General features: G+C 47.6%; 1 protein-coding gene across 1 annotated transcript in view; it reads right to left on the reverse strand.

Annotated features, from left to right (window-relative positions):
• Window positions 1–18902, reverse strand: part of TMEM237 (transmembrane protein 237) — a 145019-nt gene that overhangs the window by 104005 nt on the left and 22112 nt on the right. Inside the window, exon 3 of the mRNA XM_069613942.1 lies at window positions 2271–2384. Within this exon, the coding sequence (XP_069470043.1) occupies window positions 2271–2384 (114 nt within the window). The remainder of the gene's footprint in view (window positions 1–2270; window positions 2385–18902) is intronic.

Raw genomic sequence — 18902 nt, forward strand, 5'->3', positions numbered from 1 at the left:
ACCAAAACAAACACACACACAGCAATTACTATCTTTCACATGAGCACCCATCACCATACACTCACTCATAACACAAGCATACACGCATCCATACACATATTTAATTAAAACATAAATGAGCATAAACGTACCTTCTGCAGGGGCCTACAAACGGGTGCTGAAACACCCCACTCCAGGCTGTGCTGTCCGTATGTGCAAGGAGGCGCAGGAGCTCCCCTCTCACATCCAGACATGCAGTTCCCCAGCCAGAATTTCCAATGAGCTATGCAAGGCTGGCGAAGCAAAACGCCCACAGACTTGCATGGCTCAGTGAGCATGTGCGGCTGGGGAACTGAATTGAACTGTCAAAGGGAAACGCTGTTTCCCTTTGACAGTTGAGCCAGCCCAGGAGCACACAACACCCTCAGTTGGAAAACTGGTGGACGCCCCCTCGGCCATTATGGATGAGCCACCAAGCTCGGGCTGGCCTATAGGGCAATAGGGCAATGCCCGTACCAAAAATGCAAAATGCTAGTGTGGGCCAGTCAAAATGGGCCACTTTTTTGGCCAATGTGGGCCAGTTTGATGAGTTACTTCACTATGCAGCTAATAGTTTTGACCATTGTTGCTGAATAAATATTATTTAAATATCACAATTTGCTTACATTTTAACAAACCCCCCCCCCCCCCTTGGGTACTATTCAAACAGTCGGGACACTTTTTCATTGGTGCCCGTGACAGTTTTATGCTCCAGTCCGACCACGTCAACTGGCCGACCCCATTTCCTCCAATCTAAAAAAAATAAAAGATTTTACATTTCATGCTGGACTCTCACATCCCCCTGGGGATGCGGGCTAGCCCCACTGGGGGGGTGCGCCCCAAAGTTTGAGGACCTCTGGTCTATGCCCTTTCACTCTTGAAGTAAACATCTTGTAATGCTTCGGATCAATCACTAAATGGCGGGCTATGGAAAGCATTTACACACGTTTCAGACTCAATCAGAGCAGGACATTTTGGCACCGCCAGTTTGGCGAGGCCCGATTTGGTGTGGACTTTTCACCGCAGGAACCAGTTTGGCGCGACCTGTTCGGTGCGGGCACTTTGTCGCAATTTTAATAACATTGCACTTTTAACAGTGCACTTTTAATAAAATCAAAAAATAAATATACAATTAGGGCCATTGCGAACCCTGGCCTGCATAGCTGGGCGACTGAAGAGTTAACTGCAAGGCGATAAAGCTCTTATCGATTTTTTCTGGACCAGCAACGTATATAAAGCTTTAGGAGCGTTCTTAACGAACCATGTTAATATAAGTAACTGGTGCATCTAAAATTGCTAAGATCTCGATAGCCCAGTGGTTAGCTCTTCGTTCTAGCATCCCTGCAGGCCAGGGTTCGAGACAGCATCAATCTTTCATTTTTTTTATTTTATTTAAAAAATGGAGCTGCCGTGGTGAGGCTTGCTGGCACCAAAATATCCCAGCGCCGGACTGGTTGCGGCTACCAGGCCACGCCAAACAGGCCAGTGCCGAAATGGGGTGTACCGGACTCATCCACTGAAATATTATTTGATGTAATTGGTGACTGTAAGGTGCCGTGCCGTGCTTGATAAAACACATTCATTAATAAAATAAATGGGAACACACAGCCATATTACTTTTTTGTCTCATAAATCAACACCACTCCGACCCTGAACCATTCAAAACCTCAACCCACCAGTGTCACACTAGATAACAAGCGAACAGATATTACCGACCCAGTCCCAGACCCGAAGAAAAGGTTCAGACGCACCTATCAATCCAAACAATACTCATTATGATACAGCGAGGTCAGCGCAGCACCAACAAAGCGAGCCAGCCCACGAGGAACCAGCATCAAACCAACCCACAGGGACACAACTCTAATGGAATCAGAAGTACCTGAATCAGGATACAGAGCCCACTAACTCAACACTCAATCTTCTGCATAATTAAACCACACAAAGCCACACAACCATCTCTCTCCCAGCAATCTGCACGCACTTTACCACAGCGCATCAACAACACATAAACATCACCTACAGCACTCGAGGTCTCGCCCGATCCGATACTAGCACCAAAGCCCAGCACTCGGTGTATACCGAGCTGAAACTGCCAACAGTACATCACTTCTCCCACTCTCCTCCTCCCCTCCTCTCCTCCTCCCGACTAACCCTACCTGTCCTTCCTGTTTACAGATCCGCCAGAGCGGCTGGGGACCAATTCCGATGGTGATGGTGCGCTATATAAGTACCTTTAACATAACATAACATACCAGGGGGTAATCTCTTTTTCTTCTTTTTCTTTTGAAGAGGAGCATCGCCTGTATCAGGGGTCAGAGGCTCTCTGCTCTCCGAAGGTCGACGGACAGCTGACTGCACAATATCTTCTGAAATATAAAAGTTTTTTAAAAAAGGCTGGCTTCAGTTCACAGAAGCACACTTCGGATATCATTTTTTGAGTTTTATTATCATATCTTAACAGTGCTCTAAATGGCATGAGAAATCAAGGAGTGGTTCTTAACGAGTCACACAAGTAAATAAGGAACCTTTCAAAGGCGTGTGACCCTGGTAACGAAAATAGTGCCCATCAGATGTGGCCGAGTTTTTGATTCATTACAAAATATACCTGCATTAACCAGAGAAAAAAAGGGTATAAAAATGTTGTGTAAAATATAACAAAATTAATCACCAGTCAAGAGAAATCTACGAAAGTAAAAAAAAAGTCAAATAGAAAAAAAGCCAATACAAATAGATCAACCGAGGTTACGATTACTGTAGGACACCTCAGGAAGTTAAAGGTGTCTCCTGCAGATATACACTTTAAACCTATAGATTACAACTTCTCATGCGGTATGCATATTTTGCTCCATAAAATTGCATTTCAACCAGCTGGATATAGCCGATGATCTTCTCCCATTTAATTTTAATGGGTTCATTAGATGCAATGTCTACAAGTGCCAATACATTTTATAAAAAAACAACTATCAGAAAAAAAACATAAGATGCATTGTCGTGATGCCCTGGTCGAAAAAAAAGAGCAGAAATACTGCAGCTAAAAAGAACTGGTAAAGCAGCCAATGATTATATATTCGCTGTGCTTCTAACCTAAATCAACGTTACAGGAACTGAGTTAAATCGCACAAACACCTCATGTTAATTACGCATAGCCAGTGCATGTTAAGTACTCCCCTTATGAGATGGGACTCGGAATTCTGGCTAATTCTTAATAAGGGTCTTGTCAATCAAGCTATAACAGATTGCATTTAGGTGTTGTTGGATGTCTCCGCTCACGGAGTACCATGAGTGCCTCACCCCCAACGACACGTTGTTTCTTGTTCGGGCTCCTCAGTCACACTGTTGTGGCTGGGAACGCCCCTTTTATTTATAGTGCACGCGGCTGAGTGCAACGTCACACTGCCGCGTGCTCGTGCCCTTAATGGGCCAGCACCACACTCCTCCTTTTTCATAACACAACAAAGAACAAAGGATGGCTACCTACAGAACATAAGAACACAATGCACACAACATAACGGACCCCTTTAATCACAGCCACCCCCGGCCCACATATCACTTCCAGTTCACGGGGTGATCCCACCAGTTCAGGGGTCCAAAACATAGGGCCTCATTACGAGTCAGGCGGTAACCGAGGCGGTAAAACCACCTGGTTACCGCCAGACTCGTATTACCATTCTGCCTCCGTGATTCCTGGAATTACCGGGGCATTCCAACCCCAGTGTCCCGGGAATTCCGGAGACGGAATGGTGTAAATCCCCATTCCCATTGAGTCCTATTGGACTCAATGGGAATGGGGATCATGGAAACACCGGCACCATCTCGTGATGGTGCCGGTGTTTCCTCGTACGCCTGCCGGCGGGCGGTGGTAAACCTGCCAGGTCAGACCTGGCGGGAACGCCACCTCCCGCCTATAGGACTCGGGTTTACCGCCACTGTTATTTCCGGACTGCCCGACCTGTAATGAGGCCCATAGTCCTTCAGGTGAGCAGGCTTCCCCCTCCCTATCCTCTGGGGATACCTCCTGCCCGCCTCCCGCATCAGGCCCTCCTCACTGGAGCTCCCTCAATCTGGGGCGCTTGGGGAATGAACCAGGCCACCGCCCTCATCCGGTATATCAGCCATGTCCCTTCTCTGCACTGTCTCCGGCCTGTATTCACCCAGCTTCTTAAAGAAGCTAGTGTTGCGAGTCACCGAAGCAAGTCCCATCCGATGCCGTTCTGATCGAGCCATGCACCTCTATGACATCCAGTGGAGCAGGCTCATAATTCAGCGACAGTTTGCCCTGTGGATGACGGTTTCTGACAAGCACTTAATCGCCTGGAACGAATGGCTGGGGCCGAAGTCCTCTTCAGATGTTCTCCCGCTCAGTCCTTACTTTCCTCTCCTTTTCCACCTGCTCATCATTGATGACTGCTGGCTCACACTCGCCCACTTCAGGAATGAGACCGCTTGGACATCACCTGAACAGTGCTTCAGCAGGCGCAACCTCCATGGAGGTGTGTGAGGTAGCGCAGTACTCTCTTAGAAATTTGTAGAGAGCCCTCTGCAGACTGTGACCCTGCCCCTGATCAATGCGAAAGACCTTGTTCAGGGTCCTCATTAGGCGCTCCGCCTCGCCGTTTGCCCTGGGCCAGACCGGGGTGATCTTCCGATGATTGACCCAATATTCTTCCATCATGTTGGCAAAGCTCTACCCTTGGAAGGGGCGGACCATTGTCTGAACACAGTACCTGAGGCAGTCCATGTGTGGCAAAGATCTTCTCCATCGCTATGGCAACATTTTCAAAAGCCACCGACTCTGCAAACTCTACCTCCGGCTATCTGGACCACTTGTCCACAACCACAAGAAAGTGTGTGTCCCGGCCAGTGTACCCAAAGTCAGTGCGAACAACTTCCCATGGTTTGGTGCCTCACTGCATAGTCTCTATGATGGGTTCCTTTTGAGCCGGGGACGCCGCCTGACACCACACACACGCTGCCACAAACTCCTCGACCCGCTTCTCCAAATCCGTAAACCACACTTTTTGTTGAAGATGGACCTTCGTCTTGGCGGTGCTCTGATGTCCCTGGTGTGCAAGCTCGATCACCTGTGAGACCCTCGCTTGCGGGATCACAATCCGGTCACCCCTGAGCAGCAGTCCAGACTCAGAACGTTAGCTCATCTCTGACCCTCAACAACTGCTCCAGCGTGACTTTCGCCTTCTGGGTCCTCACCGCCAATGTTTCAGCCACAGACCTCCACAAGCCCTGCTGGAGAGCCGCTCTCAGGATGATGGAGCACTCATCTGCCGCAGCAGCCGCCAGATTGGCACCACGTTTGGAGTGGCAGCCTCCAGCACCAACCGAACGTGCTCATCCGCCTCTTCTGCACATATGTTTGGGTGCCCCTCCAGTTGTCCTTTTGGGTGCCTCGACAGGTAGTCGGCCGCGTTGTTGGTGCCAGGCCGATAGACATGGGAGACACTGTATTCCAGCAGGGCCAGCATCCATCGCTCAATTCTTGCCGGCGGCTTAGAGGATGACCCCGCCAGTATGGTTAGCAGGGGCTTGTGATGAGTGACCACCGTTACGGGCCTCCCCAGAAGGTACAGCTGGAAGTTTGAGAGCCCCACAGGACCGCCAAGGCCTCTCTCTCGATCTGCGAGTACCTCTGCTCCGTTTCAGACAGGACTTTGCTGGCATACGCGACAGGCCGGACCTCCGAGTTGGCGCAGATCTGAGTGAGCACTGGCCGAGGCCAAATGGGCTGGCGTCCACCACGATCTCAGATTGGAGGGGTGGATCAAAGACTGCCATTGTATCCTCCGCCATCAAGGCTCCCTTTACGTCCTCGAAAGCAGCTTGTTCCAGCGGCCCCCACTGCCAGGCGACTTCCTTCTTCCTCAGGGCTCGCAGCGGTTCTGACCGGGACGAAAGGTTCTTGATGAATTGGCCACAATACGTGACCATTCCCAGAAAACTTCGAACTTCAGAAATGTTCTCCGGAGGTCGCGCTTCAATGATATCGTTCACCTTCCGGGGGTCTGGTGTCACACCCCCTTCTTTGAAGACAAAACCGAAGAACTCTATCTTGGTTTTCAGGAACTCGCATTTGTCTCGGTGTAGCATCAGACCAAGAGATTGGAGTCGCTCAAATGTCATCGACAGCCTGCCCAGGTGTTCCAGCTCTGACCACGCAAACACCAATATGTCATCATTGATGTTTAACATGCCCATCCAGATCAGCAAGGGCCCCACGGATAATGTTCTGGAACACCTCAGCCACTGATGACACCCCAAAGCTCAGTCTCTTGTAGAAGTATAGACCACAGTGGGTTGTAAACGTGGTGATGTATCGTGACTCCTGGTGCAGCACGACCTGATGGTACCCAGCCCTCAAGTCCAGTTTTGAGAAGAACAGGGCTCCTTGCAGCTCAGCAATGACGTCATCTATGGTGGGGGTAAGATGGCGTTCCCTCTTGATGGTTTTATTTGGCAGCCGCATGTCCACACATATTCGTACCGAATCTGGCTGCTTCGGTTTTCGGGCAACAACAATAGGAGAGACCCAAGGTCTTGGGCCGTCCACCTTTTCCAGGATGTCCAGCTTGACAAGATTGTCCAGCTCTTTGTCAACCGAGTCCCTCAGATGGAACGGAACCGAACGATGTTTCAACGCAATCGGTTGGACGGACTCATCGATGCAGAGCCTCACTGGATCACCTGCCAAGCGCCCAATACTGTCAAACAGACGACTGTACTTCGCCAACAGCTCCTGGACATCCTCACGTATACTGAGTAGGCGGAACTGACAATGCCAAGCGCCTCTGCCACCGCACAACTCAGCAAGGTGTTGCTGCTGACAGTAGTGACGTAGAAGCAGGCTCTGATTGCTGCCTCACCGTGTCCTACATTGGCTATGAATGCCCCATCGCGCAGGATAGGTTGTGTCCCACCGAATGTAAAAACGCGTGCTTTGGGACTCATCAGCTTCGGCGGGCATTCCATAGCATCAGTGTTCCCACGCCATGACATTTACTGACGCCCCTGTGTCCACCAGCACCAGGACCGATGATCCATTCAGCTGCACCAGGCACCGTGGCTGCCTCCTGTTCTTGGACCGCGAGATGCCCACGCTTGATACGAAGATGACGTCATCATCATCCAGATGGGCACCTTCCTCCCCTTGCTAGACTTGGGCGATGTTGGGTGGGCGTTGTTGCTGGAAGAATCCCGCTCTCATAAGTCCCCTGGGGATCACAACTGGCAGTGGAGCTCTACACATTCGGGCATAATGGTCTGATGCCGCATAGCGGCCACATGACTTCCCTTGCACAGGACACTGCGCTGGATGTGGGAGGTCAGACCCACATTTCATGCATGAGTCCATTTGTCTTGTGCCCTTGTCACGTTGGTTCCCATCTTGACGTCTAGCACCTCTGCCACCCTGGCCACAGCCAACTGCATAGACTTCTTCCGACTTCCCTGGGCGTACCCCTGCCTCCATTCGGGATGCCCTCACTTTGGACACTTCCTAGCACCGTTCTAGCTCCAGGATGCGGGGCAGTGTGATTCCTAGTTCACGCAGCACCTGTGTGCGCAGCTTTCCCGACGCACATCCTTGGATGAGCTGGTTTCGGATCATCGTGTCAGGCTTGTTCCACACAGGCGCAGCCTGCCATAGAACGTGTCCAAGGTCTCGTTGTCTTTCTGGTGAGCGAAGGTCATGACAAAACGTTCACAGTCTGTGTTTGCGAGGAGCAGAAAGTAGTCCTTCAAAGCAGTCTTTGCCGCATCATAGGATGCATTGGGAGGTTGTAGGGACTGGAATACCTCATGTAATGGAGGCCCGGCAGAATATAGCAGTGTTGCCACCTTGCTGTCATCGTTGTTCTCCCCCGTAGCTATGAAATACATATCCAGCCTGTCAATCCACATTTTCCAGCGTGGCCCCAGACTGGATGGGCACCTGAGATGTCGAATTCGGGCATTGGTTGGAGCACCCCTTGCTGTCTCATCACAAGCAGTGCTAGAGGTGCTGGAGCGAGAGGCACTAGAGGTGGTGCCACTGCTTCATCGTTCATAATGGCGGCACACTGGCACCCCACCCACTATAAGATGGAGCCACAACTCACCGCCCAAAACTCAGCCAATGAGTGTGACGCAGTTCGCCAGGCACTGACGATGTCGCACACCGGATGAGTGTGACACTGTTGGTGAGCCTCTGCTCCCGAGGTCTTCTGGTGACTCTTCCTTGCAATCAGCAGACCTGCGCTGCCCTCATGCCCCCAAAAGCATCCAAAAAGGATCAAATTGGGGCACCAGGCATGCATCCAGTGCAACAGTGCACAGATGGGGCAGATGTAAGGACCAACCAGCCACTCCAGTGGCTCCAGAAATTGAGCAGGGCGGGCCCAGGGGGAACAATCAAAAGAACTTGTGGGCCTCCCCCAGCTCCTCACCTCATACTCGGTGTAAAAGTGAAGAAAAGAACTTCAAAGGTACAGCACATGCTTCATTAGCTCTTCCGCCAACAATTCGTCCAAAAATGTAGCCCGGATGGTGCACATGCACTCTACAAAAGAGCCGCGACCATCCCGAGCTTCAATACCAAGATGGTGGCCAAACTGTGTGTTACGTTCCCTCTCCGCTGCATGTAAGACGGAGAAATTTGCATCAAAATTATGAAAGGAATTTTCCCGCTTTCACCGTCTGGCCCGGGTCCGTGATCGCATCCGCGTCACCACTGTTGGATGTCTCTGCTCACGGAGTAGCGTGAGCCCCTTCCCCCAGCGGACACAGACACACTGTTTCTGTTTCGGGCTCCCCGGTCACACTGTCGCGGCCGGGAACGCCCGTTTTATTTGTAGTGCACGTGGCAGAGTGCAACGTCACTCCACGCGTGCGTGTGCCCTTAAGGCACCAGCATCACAGGTGTAAGACTAAAAAATTGTCTCTCAGTTTGGTAAATGTACTTTCAAGATAGACATCTAATGCGAGCCGAACTGGACACTGTTCCCTGAATAGAAAGTTCTGTCCCCTCTGTAGACTTCAAAGGGCGTTCTCTAGCCAAAAACAAGTGCATCTACTTTAACCTGCCTTGATTTTGTGTGATAAGGTCACCGGTTGTCATTGTTTGACAAAGGCATATTGCTATATGATGTGAAGAAAATTTGTCATTCCTCAAAAAAGAAAACACTTTTGAGTACCAAATAAGCACATGTGGAAATAAGGGACACTTGTTTAAAAAGTGTGTGTTGTGTGACATTGTTTCTAGAAGGAATGCCCAGATTTGCATAGCTAACTGTAGCTTTATACCTGTACAGTTCACATTACAGAAACGTTAAAACATATTAAGGTACTGTCAAAAACAATGGCTGCTCAAATGAACCATCACTTAAAAATCACTTTCCACTTAACACTCTGCCAAAACAAAGAGAGCGTTAAATAGTAAAGTGTGCGTGAGGCCCCGGTGGAACTGCAGTGCTGAGTCTGCTCGTCCTCGAGGGAAGAGGGTGGAGAGGAGTTTCCTTCAGGGCCTCACTGGAGGTGGAGAGCGACAGCACGGCATTGCTGGGGACAAAACGAAGCAACAAGCATAGGCAATGCCAACATTTTGGGCTTTTGTGTAGGTATGGGAAAGGCACTGCCGTATTGGTATTAAGGCGTACCTGACTTTTACCGAGTGGCAACTTTACCGAATGGTTTTTAGATTAATTGTGTACCTCTTTTTTTAGCACAGATGGTAAGTATGGGAATGTATATAAAGGGTTGGTAGGTGTAAGGAACTCATGGTGGCAACAGTGAAGACCGACACAAGTGATCACAGTTCAAGGGTGTTTATTAAACTGTAAGCAGGTTGGAAAAAGGCCTAATCTATACCTAAATCTAAGATGGGAGTAAGCGTCGACCATAAAATGAAAATAAGGCAGTCCTAGTGACGTTGTGTCAAATAAAAAGGGCCTACACTAAGAAACCTACTGCCAAACCTTACAACGAATACAAAAAGGGTGCGGGATAGTTTTCAAGAAAAGAAAGAAGTGTTCACAAATAACATGTCAGGATGCGGTAGCTTGGGTCTCCCTTCCCCACGTTTTGAGCACAGGGTAGGATGGGATCTTGGAGCACAGCACACACTCGAGCTTTCCCAGCACAAGTCGACAGTTCTGTTCCAGTTTAACAGGCCCCTCGATGGCCAAGTCTCTTTTACTTTCAAAAGTCTCTTGCCTTCGAGGGTCTGACGTATTCAAATAACAAATCAAAGTTCCTTCAATAAAATTAAAGTTTGTTTCCTTTGGTTTACTTAGGGTGAGGTGTCTTCACCCCTGGGTCCCCCTCTTCCGGACACTGACCTCTGTTCCAGGCTTGGAACCTAAAACAGTTTCTATCGATATCAGGGCCTCAGTGGTTGTGTCTCCTGGTTCCAAGGGACTGATAGGTTTTCAAATAACAAAACAACAAACAAATACAAAGTTCTGTTTTATGTATTTCTCAGATGATGGACTCTCCACTGGGTCCCCCTCTTCCAGGCACAGACTCCTCTTTGCTTTCAGCCTCCGTCCACCGGGTTCACTATGGCATTTCCTTCACTCAAAATCTTAATGTCTTTTTAAACAGTTCCAGTGGACATCCCTCGGCCGGGTTCACCTTTATCAACACACGGCTTCTTGGGACTTTAGACTTGCCCCCTTCTCGCCCGCATCCTTCTTCCGGGTTCACTCTTGCCAACTTCACATACCGTTTTACTTTCAATGTTTGCGGGATTCACTTCCCTTGCTTTCTTTACAGTTCTTAGGTAAAAGGCTTTCGATTGTACAGTGATTTTGCTCGACCTCCTGTATGACCATTTTGACCTATCTTGGCAGCTCTCCTACAGCCTTCTGGTATCTGTAGTTTCACTCAGACGGGGATTGACCAAGGTTTCTCGAAGCAGCACGCACGTGGTACCGGTCCCCTTTTCCAGCTGGTCTCCCCTTGACAATGTTACAGTTCTCACTTTGTGACTTTCATTCACCACAGCCCGGTTTTTATCGGCTCTCCCCTCGACTCACCTCTGTGATGTACCGGTTGGCATTCCTCTTTACTGGAGTCATGGCTGGTACCACAGAAGCAGGAGTCTCCCTCGCTCTGGCTTATCAGTGTCGATACACTCTGTGTACCGTTGACATCTGCTGCAGCACACTTGGGCTATTGTCCTCGGCCATACAATTCTTTCAGCGGAGGGTTTGCCGGGTTTTGTCGAAAAAGGTTGTCTCTCCCCTCATCAGCCTCTCGATATTCGCCGCCTTTCACCTCCTCTTGAACTGCCGGGTCTGGATAGCTGTCTCGTTGTGTGGTCTGCCTTGCTCGTACTGTGCTCTCTTGCTCCACCTTTTATCCCTGTGGGGAAGGGAAAGGGCTGTCAGATGGTGTGATTCTCGTCAATTGCCTGACTTTGCCTGAGTCTTGTGTCGGGACATGTCAGGTACACAACTCTAGGGTTAGTTCTTTGGTTTTCATGTCAGGGAAAAGTGTCCTAGTTGAAAGGGGGAGGGCGGTTTGGGGTGTCAAAGTATCCTGCGGGGTAGGATGGGGAAGAGGTGTTATAAGGAATTACAACCCTCATGTCAGGAGGTTTGATGACCTTGGAAGGGGGAGATTGGTAGGGTTTGTGAAGTGAATGGGAATGATCGTGACTTTCCTCATAAAATAACCAAGGGGGATTGTGGGAACTGTAGTGTTTTATCTGAGCAGGTTGGGAGTGCGGGAAATAATCAGAGGGACAGGAAGAAAAATTACTGGTAGTATTCGGGTAGGATGTAGGAGAACAAGGGGTTCTGAGAGAGAGATTGTTTCCTGGTGTATCGGGATTTGGGCTCCTAGTTAGTTTACCAAAGGTATAGGGGTGATTGGATTTTATTAAAGGAGCTTCTTTGGGTGGATGGGAGGTAGAAGTGGAATAACCAAGGAAAACCTCAGGGACTTTGTCCCCCTCACCTTCCTCCTCTGTATAATACTGTGCCTCACCTTGGATATTCCCCCTAGCATAACCCCGGTCTCCCTCACCCAGGTGATCCTCCCCCACTGGTCCACCCCCAGGAAATGGATCCAACAGCGATGGCCGTGTCCTGGCCACCTGGATACGGGATTCCCAGGCTCTACCTGGGAGAATACCCTCAGGTTTCTCACAGAGGGTTGAAGGGGTTGGTTGCGGCGGGCCTCCCCCGCTTTCTGTCGTAAAAAAAAAAAAGAGATAAAATCTGAAGGAAAAACAAATCAGCACAGTGAAGCCTAATAGATCTAGTATTAACTGCCCATTGATGGTCTAGCTGCAAATGTTGCGAGCACCTGGGCATCTAACAGCAGTGCCTAGCAAATGCCTAATACTTATACACAAGTCAAAATAGTTGGTTTTGCCAATGCTTGCTTTACACAGGACTTCCGTGAAGGACATGCATAGGGTTTATAAATCGAGTGGCTGAAGGCTGACCTGGATAAGACATTGTATTACATCTGTAGTGCGTTTTACAGCTCCAATTAAGTCATTAACTCTCAGAAGACTGTTTTAAGAAAACACCGGCAGGGCCTTTGAGTGCAAAGTTTGATGGCAAGGCTTGAATAAAGCAACTCAGAGTTCCCATGAGTAAGTGTTTTGTGTAGGGAGGTGCAGGCACTGGGTGAGAATCACCATAGGGATTAGCATGGCCACGAGCAGCCAATGGGTGGGCAAATAACCGAACACACAGACAAGCTTTGTGTGCCTCCTCATATGTCTGAAGTAGGACATTTGGCAGCAGGTATGTGGGTGCCGGACGTTTTGGAGACGGCGCCTTTGGCACAGTTACCCTTTTGGAGCGCCCTGTGCCAACAGGGCGCAAGGACTTTAGAGAGCCATATGTTGCCTTAAATACATTGTCAGCCTGAACACCAACTGTAGTGGTTAGGATGACAGTATATTTAAGGAATGCACGGTACTCTCAGCAAATCAGCACTACATGTTAAGTGGGCACTCCGTTTACACATAGATGGGTTGCTGTGTCTTGCATGTCATACATAACATGCGAGACACAGCAACCTGTGTGAATGGAGTTTTCATTTAAAATGTTGCTCTATTTGCAGAGAATGCTGAGCATTCTGTAAATATATTGTCATCCCAACCACTACGTTTAGTGTCCGGGATATCACCATATTTGATATGATATGCTATGATAGGTTATTTATAACGCGCTTAATGCCCAGAGGTTTCTAATCACGGACACAGGGATCGCACATCTGTTACTCTGTGTCGTCTTGCTTCCAAGACGAGCACGTTGCCCCTAAGCTATCCTCCGAGACTTAAGGGGAAATACAGCGCTCTTAGGTCCCTGCACCCTGTTGGCTTTGAACAGGGTGTGCTAAAAGGGTAGCGCTGCTGTGTCGAAATGGCCAGCGCCAAAACACCTGCACCGAAAGATGGCACACCATCATATGCCCTTTCTCCCCATCTGTACTCTAATGCAATAGTTTCGGCTCATAGGAGGCCCCCAATAGCCCAAACTAACCATAGGTGGTGCTAAAGTGCAGACTAATAGCCCAAACTAGAAAAGAGCCTCCCGCCTACATGCAAGTTCTATATTATATACATAGGACAGCTGCTGCTAGTGGGGGCTTGGGGAACTGCACAGTGCAGTGAGCATGTCCAAGACCTTGTGGCAATAGGGAGAGCAACATGTCATAGCACTTGAGAAAGAGGAAAAACTCCTTGAAACAAGTTGCATATTTTCTAGGGACATAATGTTCTAAAACAAACGTATAGGGAATGATTGGATGTTAATAAAATCACCATATTCGATGGGCACAGTATAAATACTCAATAACATAACATTTCATTCACGGAGAGCGTTAGATTATTTACTCTCTGAAAACCATGCGTGGTACTTGACTAGCGTCGGCTCGGGCCGAAGGTGGGAACGTTTTGTCAATTTACCACAAAGACTCTTTTCTAATGTAGGTGGTTTAATCGTTTGAAAGAGCGACTAATAGCAGATCCACACAATACCGTGTTTTCAAGGGATGGACCGGAACCCGAGATCCTCTTCACCTTATGAAATGATTCTGCCCTTTTACATGGAACCACTGTGTCATGGATGAAAATGTGCACACCTGCAGTTTCTATTTGTGGCTCTTGTGGCTGGTCCTGGTTGAGACCACCATCTAACAATCAACAGGGGTGTCGGTTATGCGTTTATTGAGGGCAGGATGTTTGGATTAGAAACCAATGGAGAGTAATGCATAGCAGATTTGGCAGTCCTCCAAACATGTGCCTTGAAAAAGAGTGGTATGTTTGTGCTCTACCACCTTGAAGCGTCTCATGTGCTGGATTGACTTACCAATAAAGATCTCGGACCCAAATAACTGGACAGACTCAAAGAATATGTACTACTTTATTATTAACATAAAATAAAGTAGGGCAATCTGGCAAACAACGCTCACACCCAAACTTGATTATACAAAGATTTTATACCTCACTGTACTTCCACTATCAAGTCATACTACGTGGCAAACTGTAAAATCTATGGAAGAGAGGGATTGGTTAACGGAACATATATACCTATAGTATGTATAAGTGTTAGTGACACCATTGGCTGCCCCTTATCTGTTAGGCATACCTCGAACTACCTCCATATACGTACAATACTGATTATAGCAAGAAAAATGGAAGCAGGTTGGCCTTTGCAACATTGTATAGCATGCTGGTACCCTCTGATTGGTTGGCATGCTTTCCCAACCTTAAGCATTCGGCTTGTTAGCCGCAAGTAAACAAAATGAAACCCAGGTGCCGAGAACAACATTAGACTACTCCCCCACTTTCCCAATTAATCCATCATCTCTCATCGGTCCGGCCCTAAGCCAAGGCTTCTGCTTTATCGTTGACCTTGCAGCCTGCTCTTTATTCTGGGACTTTTAAGGGCTGTAGGCACACAATTATATTCATCTGAAGCTTAATGAATATCCCTTGTTTTCGACTTCTGAATCACGTCTGAGGAGACCACCAATGTGTCCATCTCGACCTTCTATTTACTGCTATTTGATTCAATTGCACTGGGTGTCATTACTCCTCTTGTCCTCTAAAGACTTGCTAATGCCCCCTTGCATAGGCTTTCCGCATTTTTAATTGTCCAATACTGAGAAAGAACTTACTGTTTGAACAGTTTCTGAGATAAGGGAGGAACTGTACCACCCTAAGCGATTATGACCAGCAATCTACAAATTTAGCAACCAAGCTAATTAATCAGGGCTAACCCAAACATACAGCCAAACATGTAAGAAAGAGAGCAAGAAACATCCCTAGAGACATCACTTTCGAACACCACCAACGGAGATCTGATGCTCCTGACATAATCACAGCAGTGTTAAGCTTCTCCCCTTTGGTGAATAAAATCAAAAAAGAGGTGACAAAATGATGCCCACTGCTGAACGTAGGTAAGTCAAACATCGACACTCCAAGATTTGCAATAAAAAGGTGGTTCAATCTACGAGACTCATACACACAAACAGCCCACAGAACAGGCTCTAAATACTCTGTGGAACCAACAAGGTCCAGTCGGCCATACCCCGTGGGGACAATGCAGTGTTTGCCCATTTACTAAACAGTCGACCTACATAGATATAGGTTGGCGGCACCCCTGGTCGCAGAAATATTTCACGAACTGCAATAGTAGCAATGTTATTTATTTTATCTCTTGCTGATGCAATTTAAGATATGTGGGCATGACTACTCGCCCAGTGAAAATTCGCCTGGGTAAACACCAGTCCTGTATCAGAAATAAAAATGTGGCAGCCCCTCTGTTGGATCATGGCCTTTATATATGAAATGCTCTATCAGATTTCACCTGGACTATAGTGGAAAAAGTCCTGGTACCCAACCTGTATGAGATCCTCTTTAGAAGAGAGCAGCTATGGATTTTCCCATTGGGAATTGACAAAATTGGCCTGAATCAACACACAAGCTGGCAAACTCTGGCAACCCTATAATAAGTAAAAATAAAAAAAAACTATTTAGAGCAAGTATGCATTAGTGTGAAACTTAAACTCAATCCACAGCAGCAAATATCACCCCATATTGCATTACGAACAGTACTGCACACCGTTTAAAAGCCAGAGAATCCATTTAGAAAGGCACATTTATTGTGTACAATAGTCTGACATGAGGCAGGCCACATAAATTTGCTGTGGATTTCCAGAATAGACACGTGTGGAAGTGAGAAATTCTCACACCACAACATCCCTGGAGTCCCATGCACGCAGGCGTGTGTGAATGGCACCAACAAATTGGCTCAACACTGGGTTCACCAAGAAGACCAGCATTTTATGCCCGTTTTGCAGTGACTATTTTAGGAACCCATTTAGAAACACATCCGAACAAGACACACTTTGGCAGACAGTGGAGTGCCAGTGTGTACAACAATACTTCTTTGGGCACTATACATGCATGTGCACCCATAGATGTGTCCAACGGTGGAAACAACAGCTTTCATCCTCCACAGACAATAATTACATCAATATGGGGTAGGACTAAACCTGGTAAAACACAAGAATGACATTCATCATTCACAACATTTGCACACTTCAAGATGGCTGATCCATTGACTGCCACGTTGTCCGTCAATTACGCACATGCGCAACGGGAATTTGATCACATAAGGGATAAGAACAAACAAAACAGTGCAGCAGTAATCAAAATGTATTTCTGCGACGATTCCTGTTCCTTTGGACTTCGAACATTTCCAAAAGTAAGACTAGAAAGGCAGAGTGGAGCAGGAGGGTTTCCTCGGCTCCCACTTGTGCCGCACCTGAAACCTGCACACCTATGTTGTGTATAGCACTATTTAAATAAGATGAATGTTTGAAAAGTATCTCCCCATCCACATATGCCTGCATCACATATATTGTTTGAATTGCAGGTACCTGGGTCTACGAATGAGTCCCTAATACAAAAGAGGCAAAAACACGCCCATAGAGTTGGAGCTTGGCACAACATGAAAGAGTAGGGTAAGAAGCTACTACAAAATGTACCAGAAGGCAAAACAACACATTGTGAAGTACCTAGAGGATATATAATGAACATACTGTCTCTCTATCCCTCCATGCCCCACCACGCTCTCTCCATCTACAGATGTAGTGAACATTCTCAGCCGAGCTCGCCATTTTTCGATGCCCAATATGGTACAAAGGCCTTGTAGAATGTGGTAGATTTATGTAAGCCACTGAAACCGGTAGGCCTTTGAGGTTCCTGTGGTGACTTTAGCATCAAGTTTAGTTTTTTGCTCATTTTCTGTTGTTTTAGAGTTTTTGTGGTGTCGCTAAACAAGAGTATTAAAAGGAATGACCTTCCTGTATGGCCTCCATCACACGTTGGGGTATAATATTTAGTGCTCCTGTGATGTGTGTTTTTTATTGTGCTACTAGAAACTTATCACATGCCCAGAATAGATAGGGCTAGTCTCTTTTGTCTGTCCCCTACCCCTAGATAAGTGGCACACCACCGCAACCTAGGGCTTATACATCTCAGGAAGGCTTGGTAAGTTTGGTTGGAGGGCATGTATATTTTCGCACCTGTGGCACAGGTCTATAGGAGACGCCATGTTCTATGAGAGCTAGCCTAGCGCTGCACGTCACCTTGTCTATGCAATGAATGCCAGTGAGTGACAGGAGCAGTGTCAGAGCTATGCATTGCAGATAATAATGGACATCTGTGCCTCCACTGCATCGTTCCTTCCTAGGCACACCCAACTGCCTCTCTCCCAGTGATGGACTGGCCTACAGGGAAGTCTGGAGATTTCCCAGTGGGCCACTATCTGATATCACTAAAAAAAAAAAATACATTGCTGTATGGAGAACATACAATTCAGATGCTATTTTTGTTTGCACGATGTAATATGGGGCCACTTTGAAATCAACAATTCAGAACCTCTTTTCCTACACTCCTTGCAGAGCTGCTGGCAGTGGGTCATGTGTCCAAAGGTCCCATTAAAATGCAGGTTCCGGTTGAGTTTCCATAGTATTCACTGAGCTCTTGTACTCTTGTATTGCACAGTGGAGATACAATGATAAGGACTTCAACCAGAAGATGCATTAAGAACTGGCAAATGAAACCATACCAGATCCATAGGACACCCAAGCAAGCCACTGGATAATCAGCCAATGGTTTGACCTTCCGGTGGCAGGATCAACAGTTGACATCCAAAAGTGAGTTAACCTGAAAGGAGACTATAAAATGATGATTAGGCCAAAAGACAGCCTGCCAAAACTTGTTCAGGTCCAAATGTCGACATAAACGGTAAACGACGCATAAAAAAGATTAAGCGAGGGAATCCATCAAGAAAAGTGCATACATTCCACAACAACAAAAAACAGGGAAAAGGTGATGTCAGAAAGAGGGCAAGATGGGCTTGGAAGTCGACCATAAGCCTAAAACTTTACACAATATAGGAAGTCGACGTTGGGAAGACAGACTTTTAGCAGTCTCATTTCAGGCTATTTCACTTTTGAATGTCGATCTTTGCACATGGAACTAGCCACCTTTCTAGCTTTAAGGAAGTCGTTCCCAGGTAGTCATCAAGTGACAGCTTCAACAGTGATCAAAGTGGAATTGGTCTGCCTTATATTTTCTGTACTAGGCTGTTGATCGGAGCAGGAACAGCACTCAGGAGAGAAGTTGGTCAGCCTCTGGTGTGGTGTCGCAGGACTACGACTTGTCCCCCTACGCACCAGAAGAGAAGATCCAACGCAACCCTCCGAGTCATTGAAGGAGAAACAGAGAAGCATCCTCTGCTTCCCCAGTGGGACCAATCACCCAGTAATTGGTGTTTCAAGAACCATGCACCTGGGAACAATGAAAACGTGTCTCCTTAGGCTCTAGGCAACAGTGAACAGCGGGAGCGCAGCCCTCA

Source organism: Ambystoma mexicanum, chromosome 9 (assembly GCF_040938575.1).
Source record: "Ambystoma mexicanum isolate Mex_15411 chromosome 9, UKY_AmexF1_1, whole genome shotgun sequence".
NCBI lineage: Eukaryota > Metazoa > Chordata > Amphibia > Caudata > Ambystomatidae > Ambystoma > Ambystoma mexicanum.